This window comes from Hydra vulgaris, chromosome 05 (assembly GCF_038396675.1).
Source record: "Hydra vulgaris chromosome 05, alternate assembly HydraT2T_AEP".
Classification (NCBI taxonomy): Eukaryota; Metazoa; Cnidaria; class Hydrozoa; order Anthoathecata; family Hydridae; genus Hydra; species Hydra vulgaris.
In genome coordinates this window covers 11,622,137-11,641,573 of record NC_088924.1, presented here as the reverse complement: position 1 = coordinate 11,641,573, position 19,437 = coordinate 11,622,137, and the positions used below count along the sequence as shown (strand labels likewise).

Sequence of the window (19,437 nt, the reverse complement as noted above, 5' to 3'; positions counted from 1 at the left end):
CATCTGAAACTACAACTGAAGCATTGGCAATGGAAACAATTGGTGAAGCTGCGGATTAAAATGTAAGCCAAGCCCAGATTGTTGAAGGAGGTAAAAAAATGAAAATTGACATTTCTTCTTATTGCAAAGTAAAAACAAAATTTTCCTCAAATGATAAGCGACAGCTCACAGCAGACTTAGAAATCATGAAATATTTGTGCGTGTACCATTTACACATGTTGCTTCTGATGGGTTCAAAGATCTTATGTGTTTCGCAATGCCTGAAGTTAATCTTAAAGCACCTTCCACATATTTAAGGAGCAAGTTACCCATCTTATACCAAAATATCAGAGGCAAATTTGATTACTATGAAAAAGGATTTAGCAAATGTTGATGCTGTTGGTTTCACAACGGATCTGTGGTCAAGTAGAAGCAATGATGCGTATGCTGCTTTAACTTTGCACTACATAAACTCCAACCATTAGCATAACATAAACTCCAACCATTAGCTTAAGTACTCTTTGCTTGGATGTGTTGCGTTCCCCGAGCGACACACTGGAGATAACATTGCTCTCAAAAATACGTTTTTGTCTTGTAGGCGGGCTAACCAAAAGAGGTGTTTGGTTCTTTTAATAGTGGCGATAATTTAAGTTTACACTATCAAACACTTTCAAAGAGACCGTTCAATACCGAACTTTTGAAAGAGTTGATATTTAAAAACTTACTTTCAATTTCAATATCATAACTTCGGTAGTGACTGGTTATTAATACCGACTTTTCTCCTTATTGCAAACCCTTAGTTTAAGCCTTGTTAAGTAATAGGTTAATATCTGTTTTTTTTTGGAAAGTAATATTTCTATGTCTATTTTACCTGATGATTTGACTACCCCTCAAATGAATGTCGCTACCCCGACCCAATTTCACGAATATATGTCACTACCACGACGTTTACCGAAACAAATATAAGGCATCACAAGTTTGAGGTTGTATTTGACTATTTAACTATATGCTAAATATAAATTTTATTGCTATTATAATATATCAAAATATTAAATAATTAACTATTTTGATATTTAAAAGAGATATTTTGATTACTCATTTATTACTATTAAAAACCTTTTTAAAAAAAACATCAAGTTCATTGTCATTACTTTTTGGTCTACTTGATATAATGGCTCAAAAAAAAAAAAAAATAGCGGTCCATTCCTTCAGCGCTAACCCACTATATATTGAATATTGAATTAACACTGATACTGAAAAGAATTTACAGTTGGTTGAACGCAATGTAATTTAGTTAATACATTATCGATATAAGAATGCTTTATTTAGTTGTACTTTGGTGATATAAAACCTTTAGTGATGGCTATGTAGTATGTATGTAGGTAACAATTAATATAAAACTTTCTGTTGTAATTTTTTGAATTTTCTAAATCAAACTACTTAGAAATTAGATTCTAAATTAAAATGTTGTGTTTGAATTTCGACGCAACTTCGAAGAAGAATATTGAAAGTTATAGCATTCGCATTGATTTGCTTCAACCATTCATAAAATCGCTCGATAGTGACAAGCGTAACAAAACTAATGACACAACTTTTGAGAGCGGCAAAAGCGATTGATTTTGTAATAATTTTTTTAACATTTTTAGTTTTTGTACGACTTAATATTATCTTTACTGTTGATGTTTATTGTTACAAAGACATAATTACTAGAACTTCAAGTCTTTTTTGAGCTCATAAAAGCGCAGAATCTTCGTGATCTACAGTGAGAAGCATGCTTCTGAACTTATCAATTAATGTAAGCAGCTTCGATCTAGGGACATTTTCGTAGTACATTATATCTTCCAAATGATGTTCTCCTCGAAAATATTTTGACATATTTAAAAAAAATACCAAGTCCTCCTTGTCAACAACTTCTACTAATTGTAGGAAACCCATTTTTTCGGCAACTGTAAAGTTACTAAATATACTGATTTCGTTCTTTTTAAGGTAACGTTTTGCTATTTCAATTAACTCTTTGCTTTTTTTATCATCAGAAATAAAATTTTCATTTACAGGCAAAATAATGACGTATGTATGCAGTTGTTTCAGTATTCCGTGTATAAGCATCCACTTCACTATTTGGGCTTGCTCACTCTGCTGTTGGTTACAACGTATATTGCGGTAATCGCCGAGCGAAGTTGGAGAAGAAAATATGGCAAGCACTTTATGAAGCGAATGTTCTTGGAAAACTTTGGCAAACTCTTCTGCTGCTTTGCTATCTTTAGCAGTCGGTGCGTCTTCGGAAAGAATATATACGTTGCTCTCAGCAAGTGGGTATATTACAGTACACTTACCCCAATACACCAGATGGGCAACTACTTGAAATATTTGCGGTAAAGATATATCGGCATCTTGACTTAATGTTTGAAAATTCTTTACAGGACTTGAATGTTTTATTAGCCTTTTGAGAACAGGAGAAGCATCAATAGGAAGAAAGGAAATAAGATTATCTCGACCGCTTTCGTCTAAAAGCAACATTGTATGATAAGGCTTAATTCCTTGCATATATTGAATAAATTTCAACTCCTTTATCATTGTTTTTTTTCCACTGTGAACCATATGCGGTAGTGAATAGCTTAAATTGATCCATTTATTTAACTTTGTATTGAGAACACCACCGCTGCACATGCACTCAAAAACTTCGGTTAAAACTCTTGCTAACTCACTTTCTTTCAAAATGGATTCAAAAGGATTCAATTCAACATCAGATATTTTTTCAGAACATTCTCTTTGAGCAAGCATTATTTCCCGCTGAGTGCTAAAATACCGACACCTGTATAGGGGTAGAAATTTTGAATTAGCGCATCAACAGACATTAAAAGATAAAAAACTACGGCCTTCTATAATAACAGGCCTTGACATCGTGCAACGAAGTTGTTTAACTGAAGGCCGATTTCTAATACTGTGTTTACATTTTCATCTTTTAATATTAGACGAAAGTTTGTGTTCGCGCTTTTTTAATAAACCTTTAAAATTTGATTGGTTTATAAATTAGATAGCGCAACTTCAAGACGTTAACGTTGTAAGGTTCAAGACGTTACATTGTAAGGTAATAATATTTTCAAACTAACGATAAGTTTTTTTAATAATTAAAATGCCTTTAAAATGCTGTGTACCTCTTTGCAAGTCGAGCTATCACTCAACTACAACAAAAATATCAATTTATAAATTCCCGAAGAATCCAGAGGAGAGAAAAAGATGGAGTGATGTTATCCCAAGAACTGGTTTTATTGTTACAGACTATACAGCAGTATGTCGACTGCATTGGCCAAATGATGCACCTTTCGAAAGCAAATATGGGAAGCAATGACCTTTAAACCACCATCTGTTTTTAAAAATATTCCGCCTAATTGTTTAGCCACAACAGCTAGTAAAGTTAGAAAAACTGTAACTTCAAGCGGTTTTCGAAACATTTTACCAGATGAGTTAAATGATTTTCTAAAAGAGGATGAACTTATATTTGACGATATTCAATCTTTGTTAAGTGATAATAACGATGTTATTGTTTTCCAGCTTAATAAAAAAGTTTACACATACAATCAAAAATGTACAAACTTGGTGTTCCATTATTTATTTTAGAAATTTTCGATGATTATTCATTTGTAGCTTACCATAATGGCACAACTTGTAATATTTCATCTTTAGTTGTAAACAAATTAAAGTTAATAAAAAAAAAAATCAGCTTTATTTGAAGCAGTTAGATTTTAAAAAAATAGAGAAAGCTCGCATCAGTCAAATATTCTATTCGAGCACCTTAATGCTATGAGAAAAGTTAATGTTGGTGAAGTTTTATATACTCCGGATATTATATGTAGAGCATATGAGTATTTTGCTATGCGACGAAGTTTTTATGATCGTTTGTGTATTGACTACAAGTTGCCAAGTATAAGGTCTTTAACACGATTGACTTAATAAATAAGCTCAATGGAGGACCTAAATTTCATAAATAGTATTTTTATGAATTTAGATCCATTGAAAAGAACTTCCATACTACTAATTGATGAGGTTTATGTCAAAGCTTCATTACTTTACCAAAGAGGTGCTTTGTTTGGTCAAGCAGTAAACTACCCTGAAAAGTTAGCTAAAACAATTTTATCATTTATGATTAAATGTCTTTTTGGAGGTCCAGAATTTATATGTAGAGCTCAACCTGTTGCAAATCTTTCCTCTGAATTTCAGTTTGCTCAATGTCAACAAATTGTTAATACAATAAATAATATTGAAAATAGTAAAACACTGGTAATAATTACTGATGGTAACCGTGTAAATCAAAGGTTTTTTGGAATGTTTAAAACACTTGATAGTAAACCATGGTTACAACATCAGGTATATATTTATTGTATGATTATGTGCATCTCTTAAAATCTATACGAAACAATTGCTTGACAGAAAAGACTGGCGAACTTCAATTTTTGAACAATAAAGAACTGGCTTTGGCTAAGTGGAGTGATTTAGAAACTTTATATAAAACAATAGTCTTTTTAAACTCTCTAAACTTACAGTTAAATCGGTTTATCCAAAACCAATAGAGAGACAATCTGTAAAGCTTTGTTTGTCTGTTTTTTTGCGAAGAAACAGTAGCTGCATTAAAAACGCATCCAGAGATTGAAAATAAAGCATTTGAAGGTACTGCTATATTTATTGAAAGTTTTTTTTTCTTCTTGGAATATTGTTAATGTCAAAGCACCTGGTGCTGGCATTCGGTTTAGAAATTAATTATGCGGAGAAATCCACTCAGTTGGGGATCAACAGTTACAACTGCTACGAGGTATAGCTGAACTGTCAAATTTTATAAAACCAACAGGTAAGCATGTAAAACAGCTTACGCTAGATACTAGCAATGCAATAGCGCATTCATGTTATGGCTCAATTGATCTCGTCTTATTAGGTTGGTTTTCAACAGATCCACTTGAAAAAGTTTTTTCTAAGCTTCGACAGGGATCTGGAGGTACTTACTTTATAAACGCTAAATCTGTAATTGAAAAAATTAATATTCAACATACTAAATTGATATTACAACTTGACATTCCTGTTGATGGTATCGATGGTCATACTTGTGACACATGTTTTAGAGATATTTCTACTGATGAAAAAGAACTTTTGGATAATATACATGATCTTGAAAGCTCAGTTAATAAATCTACATTAGTGGCTATAGTTTACATAGATGGCTATGTGCAAAAAAGCGAAATAAAAATTTATGATGACACTACCAATTATTATTATAAATATGGAAGTTATCTGAATAGCCTAAACAGAGGCGGACTTGAAATTCCTTCTGATACTTTTGTCCAATGGTCAATACTTTGCTTTTTGTTTTTTCAAGGTGCTACTGAGCCTTTATGTAGAACATTTTGCGTTACTCAGTTTCAGTTCATTGCAGCTAAATATATATTTAAAATCACAAAAAAATAATGCAAAATATATTCTAATATTCTGCTAAAGAATTACTCACTAATTACCACTCCCAGCAGTAGCAAAGAATCTGAAACGAAAAAACTAAAGCTATCATAATTTTTGTGAAAATTAGTTTTGTAATTAATTATGCTATTTACTTGTTATGTTTTTTATTTTCTCTTTAGCCTTTATGTCTCTCAATATGTTTGGATTTGTAAATATTTACTCAGTTGAGATATATTAATAAAACTTTTTTTTTGTTGCTTGAATCAACTTTTGTTGGTGTTTTTTACTGTTGGTGATTTTTAATGTTTTCTTTTTTTTTTAGTTATGTTTCTGTAAGCAAAAAAAAAAAAAAAAAAATACAGTTAAAAAAATACAGAGATTTTTATTAGAAAACATAGACTGCCATTACACCCTACTTAATATAAAAACATATTAATATAAGTAAAAGTGAAAGTTTAATCGGCCTTCAGTTTTTACGGCATTTTGCGCAATGTCAAGGCCTGTTGTTATAGAAGGCCGTGTAAAAAACACTTCGTAAATAACAACATACAAGAATTGCTGTTACAACAAAATATAATTTACGCTAATAACAAACTGTCATCATAAAAAAGTCAACTTTGTTAATTTCTTATTTAAAATATAACTGAAATAAAGAAAAAGAATCTTTTCACTGTAAAAAATAAAAATAAATTTAAAGGTACCTTTTTTCTTCGTGCCTTAAAGCTTTCCCGATCATTCTACATATATTTTGATAGTGTTTAACAACAAAATCGTCGGTGTTCGAGTGCAAAGCAAAGACGACATGAATTATCTTATTTGTAACGTCTTCATTAAGCGGATGATCATCCTCAATCACACAATCTTCAAACGCATTATCCTCATAACCTGTCATTAAAACTGGATACCCGACAAGCTTTAGTTTATCTATTTTCACTTCAAAGTTTGTCTCCACAATTTTTGGTACAAGAAGGGTGGCGAGTAGAACGTCACTGAAGCCATACAATTCTCCATTCTGAAGAAAATGAGTTTGCGATAGTGCCACATGAGGGCTCTTAACTCTAGCGTAGGGGCTCTTAAAAGAACTTTTCAGATTATTTTTATTTGTTTGAACATGTTCACAGCATGGATCATTGAAAGGATATCTGTATAACAAACGTTCTCCTCTGCTTCCAGATACAACTAATAGGATGCTAATAGGAGTATTTTCATTCATAGCTTAAAATACAAACACTTACAAGTTTGCATCAGTAGAATAAGATTTTAAAAAATTAAATAATAATAAAAAAATATTATTCTTTTCATTCAGCAATTGATAATTTATTTTAAAGATAACATTTTTCCCCCCATACGTTGACATTATATTTCATATTATTAATACGCACATATTCAAATTGAAAAAAAATTATATATTCAACTTAAGAAATAGTTCACAAAAGTTACTTACGCAATATTTCACGAGTATCTTCTCGTTCAAACAATGACAACATTTTAAAGTTATTTAAAAATATATATCCCCAGTTTCTTCGACAAATATTCAAACAAACGATTTATAAGATATATCCACAAAAAAAGAGATTCGACTAGTTCGACGGGAATACATTTGATGAAAATAAAAATAAAAAGTTATAAAGACCAAATACAAAATCTAATCTGCAGAAGTAAACGCGACAAATTAAAGTTAAACAAATAAAAAATCAACTTATGCTTTGATTACTTAAGTTAACATTATCGCTAAACAAAACATCTGATGTAGAAATACCCTATAAAGTCAACAAAACAAAGGTTTGCTAATTCTATTGGAGGATAGACTTTATTGTTTGTCGTGACGTAGAAATAAATATTGTCTGTCGTGACGTAAAATAAATAAGCAAAAACTAAGGTTTTTTAAAATGATATAAATAAATCTCTTTTAAATTAAAAAAAATTACAATTTATTTTGAATGATATACAATAAAATAATCCTTAAATTAAAAATCTTTCATTTGAAATCATCACAATCGTGAAGATCTTTCATTTAATCTCTTTGTACATAGCTTCATAAGTAGATTTTCTGAAAAATTAAATGTTTCCAAAAACGATATTAAAACGTTGAAAAAATCCTAATTTAAACATAAACATAATCAAACTTAATCATACAAAAAAAAAATTTATTAGTTTTGCTAGATTTAATTATTTTTGGTTTTGTTTACTAAAAATATTGTCTATATTTTAAACAAACATTTAGCGCAATTCTTACTGAACCACTTCAGTTAAAGAACAAATTTATATCGTTTACAGAATTGCGTTTTAGGAATACAGTATTTTTTTTTATGATTTATTACATTTACTTAACAAAAGAAAACTTATAGCGAAGTTTATTAACATATACAGTTTTTTTTTTCCTTCCTAAAGAAACACTAAGTTAAAATGTGGAAACAAATAAGAAACATAAAATAGTTAAAAATCAAAAATAATTCTCAAATAATTTTAACATGTTCTCAGAAAACATCAAAAGTATATGAAATCGAAGTATTAAAATACTTGATTAGCAAACTATATACACTTAAGTAGGGGAAGTTGGGGTACAGTGGATCGAGGGGCACAGTGAATAAGAGACATTTTCTCAAAGATTAAAACTTTGTTTACCTTGATAATGTAATCATTTTATGTGCTCATATATCAGATATCTTTATTTATAGTTGTTACCACATAATTTTTGATTACCGGTTTTGGTAGGTAATTTTTGTTTTTAACTAAAGTAAATTTTCTTACCGTCCTGCGTTATGGAGATCATGGTTGAAATAATTTTAAAAGTTGAAGTTTCTTATTTGGATTATTGATATTTATGCTTCCTTTTAGGAGTTTAGCTTTTCTTTTAACAACACTCATGTCCCAAGAAATTAGACTTAAACTTAATTTGTTATGGTGGGGCACAGTGCATTGGGGTACAGTGAATAGGTTGATTCACTATGCTCCATTAATGATCTTAAAGATTAAATTCATGCATTTTTTACATGAAAATGAATTTATTAGTTTTAAGTTATGAATAATATTTGAATAATTTTTTAATATTTTTATAAGTTTTGTTATCAATAAAACTATTTTTTTTTCTTCTCAATTTTTAAAATGTCTGTTTTTTCGATTTTATACTTATCTAATTAATAAAAGTATGCTAAAAGTATAATGTACAGTATCTTTACTTCCTCAGCCTCAAAGTTACTTGGCTATGCTCCTGTTCACTATCATTAATCCACGGCTGTGTTCATTTATTCACTGTGCCCCAGTACTGGGGCACAGTGAATATGGTACCAGTACTGTACCCCAGTTCTGGGGCACAATGAACAACATGTTATGAATAATAATATAAACGACTTTTGTCGTTTATGTTATTATTCATAACATAACACGACAAAAGTCGTGTTATGTTATTATTCATAACATAACACGACTTACTTTAAAACCTTTCTGTGAGCCATTAGATAATAAATATTTGGGTTTTAGCGGTTTATTATCACGAAGGGCATATATCTCAATCCTTTCGTCTTGAAAAAAATAAATTACATATTTTAACTTTTGCTCAATTTCAAAAATAAAGAAATCCGATCCACTGTGCCCCAACTTCCCTTACATACACATAACTATATACACCTAATAATTAAGAAATAAAAGCGTTGCAAAGTTTTTCAGAGTCGTGTTTTGAATAAACCAAACAAATACAAACTGAGCTTACCTTCGTCTAAGCATTTAAACCGTTTCTGTTAAGAAACATTTAAGGCTTTATTTGCTTTAAATTAAAAAACTTCTGGCTGTAGCTAAAAACCAGTTACTTATATATTTATATATATATATATATATATATATATATATATATATATATATATATATATATATATATATATATATATATAAAAAGTATAATCTTGTAAGTAGTATACCGATAGTTAACAGGTAAACACTAGTAACACGTTAACCATCGCACCCGGTAAACTCACCTAAGAGGCTAACCGTCGCAACAGGCGAACCGTCGTAACAGGTTAAACGTCGTAACAGGTCAACCCCTCATAACAGGTTAACTTACGTAACAAGCTAACCATCACACGCTGACAAAATATTACATTTTATTACAAAATTAACATTTAAGCAATTTAGCAGTGTTTTGAGTAATACGAGGTTTTCCAGGTAAATAAAGCAATTTTAGTCATTTATGCGTATTTATCTCGCTTCCTTGTTTTTTGTTGTTGTGTAGGATACGAGATATTGCCCGTTAAACATCGATGGCACACTCATACAGGAGTCTTTAGTGTACGATATAGGTGACTCTAAACTTTTCATACTACAGTAGAATCCCGTTAACTTGGACTCTGAAGGGGTACATATATATTGTCCAATTTAGCGAATTAAGAAAAGCTCTCATTATGTCAGACTTTTTGTAAATACACGACTTATCGAGATTTCAAGACTTTTCGAATTTTCTTCAATTTGTAAAGATTATTTACATATATATAGGACTATATAATCTTATGTGAAATATATATTTTTGTATATATAATATATATTATAAACAAAAAAAGTTCGAAATTGATGCTTGTTTCAGTGGCTCCCATAATTCTTTTTCAAAAGCATTCAAAGCTACTCTTCCAATTTCACCACTCGGAGTAAAAATGGAAAAACAAACAAGGGTATCAATTGCTTTACGAACCTTTTTCAGTTGTTGGCTTTGTTACCGTTTTATCAATCGTTTCGCTTCCTTCTTCCTCTTAAACTTTTTATAGTTTTCTCTGTTTTACTCCTCTAATAGTTCAGAGGTCATCCGGCTCTTTTTTTGCGCACAGTAAAAGCAATTTTAAAATTAGCATAAGTTTTATTAGCTCTCGTTTTAAGACTTTATTTGATTTTCATGCGTGGTAATGAGCTGTCTGCATTTCACTTAGACTTTAAACAAATTAAAAAAAAAAGAATTGGATTGGTAAACTATTGAAGTTTCGTTATTATATGCAGTTATTATATGCAGTTTCGTTATTATATGCAGTTATATACAATTCAAAACAAATATGCTAGTTAAGCGAAATATTTTGCGGAAGAGATCCTCAAAAACAGTACGAGTGGTCCCACTTTTATACAATTTTATAGTTAGTTGATAGAGTATGTTCAAGGGGAATTAATTATCCCTCCGACTTATCCAGAGTTTGAGTTAATGGATTCTACTGCAGTGTCTTATGAAAATGTTGCCAAAAGTTCGGGTGATTAGAGCTAAGAACAAAAAAGTACAGTAAAAACGCCGTCACCGTAAAAACCCCGTCATCATTTGGGGACAAATAAGTTTTTAAAATGATCATATTAAATGAAAGTTTATCTATAAACTTAAAATTTTATCATAAAATTATCAAGTGCTCAAAAGATGTAGCCATGTAAAAGAACTTATCTACTTAATTTAAATTCTTTATTACAAGTTCTTCAAAACAAGGGAGTTTTTTAGCTATAACTTAAAAGAGATAAGTATACAAAAGTAGCATGCTTGATTTCAATTTTGGTTATAAAACGTGTCACGCACATCTTTATACATGTGCGCGTATAGGATTTGACGTTATATAGTATAAAATGCAAACTCTTGTCAGTTCCCTAGTATCAACAACAAATTTAAAAAAACTAAAATAAACATAATAATCAATTAATGTGAACTTGATGTCAAATGTGCTGACTAGAAATTATTAACTTTGTGATATTCTCATAGCTACCTTTACATCAGTTAAGTTTTATTATTTAAATGCAATGAACTCCAGCTTTCAGCCAACTCCACTTTATAAACTGATTTCATATTTGGTATGATTTCTATTTTTTACTATTTCTTACTTTTCCATTCGCCTAAAGTGCAACATTAATAATAACTTATAACAACATTAATAATAACAACATTAATAACAAGTCGCACACACCGTTTGTTGATGGTTTATTAACTATGATTAACATGTTGTTACCTTTGGATTACATGTCAATGGTGTTATGTCTAACCCATTAGTGCGGTTTGAAGTAAAACACGCAAAAAAAACCAACAAAAAACTAAAACCACTAATATTAAGTTTAAGAACTATTTAAAGTATTAGTTAGGACTTTGATCTTCCAATACCTCAAAGACTTGATATAGCAGAGACTTAACCAATGACTTGATATAGCGGAGACTAAATCAATGACTGTACAGATTTTTGAATGTAATTATTTAATCAACAATTTTTTTTTCACTTGCAATATATGCTGTTAATATTGATGCCTAGATCTGTAAATCTATAATGGATAAAACTCCAAGGCGTATCCCATTTTGAATTTGAAGTTCAAATTTACTTCTATATCGGGATATTTAAATTTCTTTTCAATATGCAGTAAACAACAACAACGACAGCTGATAACAACAACAACAGCTGTAAACAGCAACAACAACAGCTGTAAACAACAACAACAACAGCTGTAAACAACATCGAAAATTCTCTTAGAGATGCCCTTAATTTTGACATCCATTGAATTTTGACATCCATTGAATTAAGAAAATAAAAAGACTATATATAATATTACGGATAAAATAAACAAAAAATATAAATGGACTGACAATATAATTGCAATTGAAATTATCTATTATAGAAACAAAAAAACAAAATTGTAGATTATGGTTATGACTTTTTGACTTTTTGAAAAAAAAAAAAAAAAATTCCTGTGTCATAAATTGATGAACTTTTGTTAGAATACATTGAAAACATGTTCAATTCCTCTAGGTTGTAAAAAAAAGTCACCCTGCAATTAAAATTACGAATCGTCATTTATTTAATCTTGTTACTGCTACTACTACTAATACGTGTGGCTTTGCTGAAAATCATTTAAAACTTTTATAGATTAGAAGTGTTTAGAACTTTAGAACATTTTGGAAAATTCCAGAATATTTTAGACGACTTTAGAACATTCTGGAACATTTAAGAATATTCTTGAACAATTTAGAATACTCTAGAACAATTTAGAACATTCTGGAACAATTTAGAACATTCTGGAACAATTAAGAATATTCTAGAACAATTTAGACTGTGTATACATAGCTGATTATCTAATTTTATAGTTATTACAGAAGCAACACAATGGCAACGTACAAGCCTAGTGATAATAGCATTCAGAAGAACAAAGATGCCTGGACCAATAATCTGGTAAAATTTGAAGACTCATAAAAGAAGAAGAATGGTCCCTTTGGAAGAATATTCACTGGAAGAATATTCACTGGAAGAAAAGTGCAAATATCAGATGCTACCATTTCCTTGGACCAAAAATCAAAGGAAGAAAGGAGCGAATAGCGGAAATTTCCAAAGAAGTCACCAAATTGTGGAAGAACAAACTCAATTTTCCTTATGTATCTGATCAAGTTATACAAGCAAAGCTTGTTAAATACTGAAATGTAATGATGAATGTTTCAAGCGGGGAAGCTATGAACCCCTTGATGAAATTTTTGATATTACTAAAGTGGAAGGAAAGGAACATGGTTATCTTCTGAGGACAAGCGATTGTGCTATCTCCAAGTGGAAAGCAAAGGAACAGTGGAATAGTCTTACAGGCCAAGCGGCCAGTAAAGAAACGTTCCATCTCTCTAAAAGACAAAAACTTTCTAATAGGTCACCCAACTCATCATCATACTATTCTGGTTTTAGTAATTCTGACTCTGAGGCTGACGACAGTGAATATGAAAACGATGATGAAGAAGGTACTACACCAAGCAGAAAACATCATAAAAGCAAAATTGCAGTTAACTTGGTGACCTAAACAAGAGTATCAACAAACAAAGCTGCTAACATACGCAAGCAATTGGCTCGTGAAGGCATTGACATCCCAACTTCATGTCAATCAGCAATTTATAAGTCAACAACCAAAGAGGCAAGCTGAAAAAAGAAACGATTGAAAAGTTGCATATGGAAAGTTGGTCCTTACAGTTTGATGGCAAGCACATCAATGGAATCGATTATCAAGTGGTCGTCCTTAAAAATGAAAGAAGAGAAATCAAATTGGATGTCCTGGGCTTGGTAGATGGCAGGATAAAAACTATTGCTCAAGGAATTTCTAAAGTCCTTAATGAATTTTACCTATGGAGTTCAACACAGATGATTGATGCAGATGCTACTAGCGTTAACACTGGAAAAAAGAATGATGTTGTTGTAATATTGCAACAAATGTTTACAGAGAAACGCATCAACAAACCTCAGTTTATCAGTTGTCAACACATGTATTAGATAGAATCCTCCGTTTGGTGATGGATGAAGAACTTGGAAGTAAAACAGAATCGCCAAACATAGTATATCCATTTGTATCTCAACTGTTAAAGGAGTACGAACAACTTGAAACACAGTTTGATAACGGAATAGAAGAAATTCTTGAAACATCAGGCTGGAGAGATGATATGAAATCTTTATTTCATCTCACTCGAGCGTTCTGATTTTTTGATGAAAAGGGACATTTTCCATTGATCAAGTTTCAGAAATTACCCAACATCAGTAATGCGAGGTGGAATTCCAGAGCTATACTAGTGATCCTGGCCTTCATTTTAATTCCTTCAACAAGGACAGTTCTGCAGAGAGTATATTGATTTATATTGTATGGTTGGGCAGACCATTGGTTTACAGACCAAATGTACAACGAAAACAACTTCAATAACTTGGCTGAAGTACTGAATCCATACAAAAAGGCTTTAAGCTCTTTGAAAAATCACTGGAAGCGAGAGCCATTCATACTACAGATCCCCAGAAGTAATCAATGCGCAGAGCGCAATCAAAGTAATGAAGGAAATGTATTCATCAAAAATAAAGACAAATTGCACCTTCTCTTCCTTCTATGCAACAAGCAAGAGCAAGGTCATTGGCCTGAGTCATTGTTGGATTGAAAATTTATTGTATTATATGACTATGACATTCTAAATACATTTGAATACATAGTAGTACTTATGATAAAATCGATTTTTCAATGGTGGGTTGAACTTTTTTCAAAAGATTGCAAATAATAGTTCATTTCGTGCTTTTTAGGTAAAAGTTCATCAAACTACAGTACAGGAGCATAGGGTTGAAAAAAAGTCATAACCCTATTGTAGGTAAGCATTATTAAACTAAATTTAACATCGATATAATTATTGATAATTTAATTATCGGTAATATCGATAATTAATATTACAATAGTTACTAAAATATTATATTACGATAATTATATAATTTTGTACAAAAAATATTGTTTTGTTAAAATAATTAAATGCGGAATCTAAAATAAATTTGTTGATAAATTTATCTTTTTTATATTTATAATAGTAAGTATTTATAATTTGTACAATGTATAACAACAAAGCAACAAATAAAAAATTTATAGTTATTGCTTTTTACCTTTGAAATAGTGTATCGTCTTCATTTTCATTTGGGGCTGAGAATGACAAACTCCACATTGAAGCTTCTAAAAACAGAACACTATTAAATAGTTTAAATTTTTATGAAAAATGATGTATCTTGTACATCTTTTCAACAGGGATTAATTTACACTGCTCCATCATAGTGTTTTCTTATTTAAGCATTTGAATGGAAAGATATGTTTAAATCAAACTACAAACTTCAAAGTCTATAAAAATATTAGGGTAATTTTCGTATCAATTAATTTTAATTATTGATCCCATTATTTTAAATCAATTACGTATTAATTGATATTCTCAATTATAGAAACAAACTTATGAGTGCAAGTGAACATATAGAAGCATTCTTTCTACACAATAAATCCTTTAAATATGTAATAAATCCAAAATGATTCAACCAATCAAAGCTATGAAAGCTATAATTAAATTTGCTTTTACAAAAATGCTTTTTTAAAAACAAAAACTAAAACTGTTAATGTACTTTATTCATAAAATCTATTAACTTCATATCGGCATCGTCATATAGAATAAAAATTTAAATTCTGTAATCAAACTGTCTTAAAGAATCATAAAAGTTGTTTATGAAGTAGCAGTGGTAGAGCACTCGCTTCACATCATAAATTTCGAGGTTCAAATCTCGTATTTCAAATTTTTGTAGTTTTCAAAGTTTCGTAGTTTGCGAGTTAAAAGAGGGTTTTTTTAAGTAAAAAAAAAAAAAGAAAAAATAGTAGTCTATTTAATTGTAGTAGTGGAACCTTTGAAACCTTGGACCTTTGGTACCATGGAAAGGGGAGTATAATAATTTTTAAAAAAAAAGTGCTAAACAAATCAATGAATACAAAAAATTAAAACCTTTAATAGCTATCGCTGATGGTGAATAAATAAAAGCCATTGTAAATATGTAAATATTGAATAAACCATAAGAAGTTAAAAATTCAGTAGGTTAACGCAATTGTTAAAGATCAATAATAAAAAAAAATACTGAGCCATTTTATATGAAATTATTCAACGCAAAATTGTTTCATTTTATTTAATAAACAATTAATACTTATTAGCTTAAGTTTTTCAAACTATAATAATAAAATAATAATAGAATAAAAATAAAAAAATAATAAAAGTTAAACAAGGCCTTCTGTTATTGGAGAATTGAGTTAGTGAAACTTTATCATTATCTGGAAAAAAAAACGTAAATTTTATCTAAGGATGGATCCATAGGTAGGAGGTGAAGGGTGGGGTAGAGGGCAATAGAGACGATCGTCCCCCCTCTTTCCCTTAAAAATATCGAAAAGAATTTTTTTATAAATTTATATTGAACACAGCATGTTGCTTAAAAACGGAAGTAAATATAAAAGGCTGTTGAATAGTTTAAAAGATATGAAATTTGAGTAAGATAGGAATAAACAAAAAAATAAAAATAAATAAATTGATAATATCATAAGGAAACATTTTGCTAGTATAACTTTAGCAGAAATTATAGAATCAAAGATTGTATTTAATTGCATTTAAAAAATATAAATAATAAAATTAATTTTGAGAATTTGTTGATTAATAATAAAAAAATGAAAGATTATTCATATAAGTAAAAAAAATATGCAAAACTTAGAGAAGTAAAAAGCAAATATTAATTTTGAGAATTTGTTGATTAATAATAAAAAAATGAAAGATTATTCATATAAGTAAAAAAAATATGCAAAACTTAGAGAAGTAAAAAGCAAATATTAATTTTGAGAATTTGTTGATTAATAATAAAAAAATGAAAGATTATTCATATAAGTAAAAAAAATATGCAAAACTTAGAGAAGTAAAAAGCAAATATGTTATAAAGAAATGCAAAATTTAATAGTACACTTTATTGTAAAAGATTTAATAAAAAACAGAATAAAAGATTTTATTGTAAAAATTTAACGGAGAAACCAATAAGAGATTTTATTGTAAAAGTATATTAAAAAAATAAAAAATAAAATACAAATATTAAGTATCACAAAACATTTTTAATGAAAGTATTTTTACAAAAACTTAGTAACACAAAACTATTTTAATGAAAACATATATATAATGAAAAGATATAATTATGATAATTTAAAGAGATATCCATTAAGAAGTCATTTTGAAACACAACTAAACCAAACCGAACAAACACCAATGATAATCTAGAAAACAATAAAAAATGTACTAAATATAATCTATACAGTTTTTATATATATTTAAAGTGATTTTATCTAAATACTTATTGTAGGGAAGAGGAGTATGAAAATAGCAGAGATAAATAACTTTTAATTAATCAGTTGTCCTACTGAAAATTTTTAGTAAAAACAATTTTATAACAGTCAACAGGTATTATGAGTCCGTGGCTGCCAGGCCTACAGTGTCCTCAAAAAAAAAAGGGACAGCATGACTTTTTTGTTAAAAGTCATAAAAATCAATGTTGAATCACTTATTTTAAAATCTTTTTTCTTAATTATAAAATTAGAACAAATAATGAAATATGCTATTTATTTTTTTTGAGAAAACTAACATAAATGAAAAAATTGTATACATTTTTTATAATAAAGTAAAGTTGATTTTACCATAAAATTTTTAAAAATTTTTTGTTTTTAATATTTATATTATATTTACTTTTTTTTAAAATTTAATTTATTTACAATTTTATTTACAATTACTCTATTTACTATTTAGATATTTAATTTAAACTATTTTAATATTTAAAATGAAAAGAAATTGAAAAAAAAGGAGGTGGGCCCTCAAATTAAAAACAGGTAAAAAAAGGATATCTTTAACATTATATATATTTCCCATTAAAGTTTTCCTCACTATAGAGTGTTACATGTAATTTTATATTGCTTTTTTGCAAAGTAAAGTTGTTTCTAACTTTTCATATCTTCTGACTCAAAAAAATTTATATTTCATTTAAATTAATTTTTTTAGCATTTTATATAATTAGAAAATATAATTAAATGGCAACAATGGCAAAGTTAGATGCTTTTAATTCTACTACTACAAAAATTCAACCATTAAACAGGTATAAGACATTCATACTATAGTATTTTAACATTTAGTTTGAACTATATCATTTGTTTATCAGTTAAAATTCATATTTACCAATTTAGGAAAAAACACGTTTCAAACTTTGATTAATGTAGAATAATTCAAATGCACAATGCAGACTGGTTTTTGCGTAATACTTACAAAGAAGTTGGATGTGATAAATCTACACTTCAAAGAGTTGTGTCCAGATTTATTTCTCAAAATTCAATTAGCAGAAAGTCAGAGTAAGGAAGAAAGAAAAAAATGACAGAAAGAGAAGATCGATTGATTGTGAAGGAAGTGATGAAGAATCATAGGATATCAGTGAGTCAGATAAAGCAAAATTTAAACCTTGAACACTTATGTAACAATAAAATTGTTGCAAGAATAAAGAAAAGTGAAGAGTTTACTTCAGGGTGGCAAACAAAAAAAGCCTTTAATAAACAAGAAAAATCATTTTAAGAGATTAAAATGGTGTAGAGATCATTTAAGCTGAACTTCAGATCAATGGAAATGTGTATATTGACAGATGAGTCATCTTTTGTGCTACAATATGGTAATCGAGAAAGAATCTGGAAAAAAAAAGATGAACCATATAATCCAGAGTGCAAACATGCCACAGCAAAACATGACAAAAAAATCATGGCACTTGCTGCTTATGGAGTGGGAAACCTGTACAGAGTTGAAGGAATTATGGACCAACATAAGTACCATTATAATTTAGTTCACCAATTAACACCTAGCATACAGTAAAAAAAAAATAAAAGATATATACTAAAGGCTGATATACCTACCTTTGAGTGGCCGGCACAATCACCTGATCTTAATCCAATTCAGAACCTGTGGTCTATATTAGATTCTAAACTAAAAGACAGAAAACCTTGTAATGAAGATGAATTATTTTTGACACTTTTAAAAGGTTGGAATTTACTGGAAGTTAGCTTGTTAACAAAACTAGTTGAAAGTATGCCCCTTAGATGCCAAGCGGTTATTGATGCAAAAGGTCATGTGACCAAGTATTAAATATGAATATTATATTTAAAACTGATTGAATTTCTATTTAGTTGTATCAAGGGAAAATGTAATTGCATTAAGCATTCTATATTAAACAACATAGATGTAAAAAATTAGAAAACATACTCAATTTTACCATTCTTTTTTAAAAAAGTTGAATTTTCCTATTTTAGTTGATATTTACTAATTCCATAGTTTTGTTATGTCTAACTGTTTCATTGACTTGTTATTTTATTTTTAATGACAAATAATAGAAGTTATTATTTGACATATTTTAAGTAAAGTTAAAAAATATTTGAGAAAAAATTATTTTTTTTTTGCTTTTTTGAAAAAAATCATGCTGTCCCATTTTTTATTGAGGACACTGTATGTTATTTTATAAAAGCTAAATGTTTTAGTAATTTAGTAAACAGTGTTGGATGACATGGCTTCTAATACTATTCCTAAAAAATTATAAGAAATTTTTTAACACTTAGGCTAAAAATTTAATTTTTTAAACTAAAAGTAAACTAGGGTTGCTGCTACCCATAGTGATATCTGCCTGCTTTATTTGCAAGTCTTTTCTAAAAAGGTTTTCCTTAGTCCACTGTTCT

At 29.0% G+C, this 19,437-nt stretch overlaps 2 protein-coding genes across 3 annotated transcripts in view; both read right to left on the bottom strand.

Moving 5' to 3' along the window:
* Positions 1-951: 951 nt before the first annotated feature.
* On the bottom strand, positions 952-7,302 carry LOC136080555 (GATOR1 complex protein NPRL3-like). The gene is made up of 3 exons (XM_065797368.1): positions 6,866-7,302; positions 6,123-6,636; positions 952-2,791 (listed from the first exon to the last, which is right to left on the bottom strand). Exons 1-3 carry the CDS (start codon positions 6,906-6,908, stop codon positions 1,711-1,713), a joined length of 1,638 nt encoding a protein of 545 aa, XP_065653440.1. The 5' UTR covers positions 6,909-7,302; the 3' UTR covers positions 952-1,710.
* A 30-nt stretch (positions 7,303-7,332) lies between these two features.
* LOC136080556 (transmembrane protein 181-like) overlaps positions 7,333-19,437 on the bottom strand; it is a 30,593-nt gene continuing 18,488 nt past the window's right edge. Inside the window, exons 13-16 of one of the 2 annotated variants that reach the window (XM_065797369.1) lie at positions 16,870-16,956; positions 15,659-15,744; positions 14,787-14,853; positions 7,333-7,471 (exon numbers count right to left, since the gene is read on the bottom strand). In XM_065797369.1, coding sequence (XP_065653441.1) covers positions 7,432-7,471; positions 14,787-14,853; positions 15,659-15,744; positions 16,870-16,956 — 280 coding nt within the window. In that variant the 3' untranslated portion in view covers positions 7,333-7,431. Of the gene's footprint in view, positions 7,472-14,786; positions 14,854-15,658; positions 15,749-16,869; positions 16,957-19,437 lie in introns of both variants that reach the window. The other variant, XM_065797370.1, reaches the window with a different exon arrangement.

Coding starts and splice junctions, on each gene's coding strand:
- LOC136080555 (XM_065797368.1), bottom strand. CDS start 6,908: ATGTTGTCATTGTTTGAACGAGAAGATACTCGTGAAATATTGC. Junction 6,637..6,865: donor AGATACTCGTGAAATATTGC/GTAAGTAACTTT, acceptor TTGTATTTTAAG/CTATGAATGAAAATACTCCT. Junction 2,792..6,122: donor TTAAGGCACGAAGAAAAAAG/GTACCTTTAAAT, acceptor ACCCCTATACAG/GTGTCGGTATTTTAGCACTC.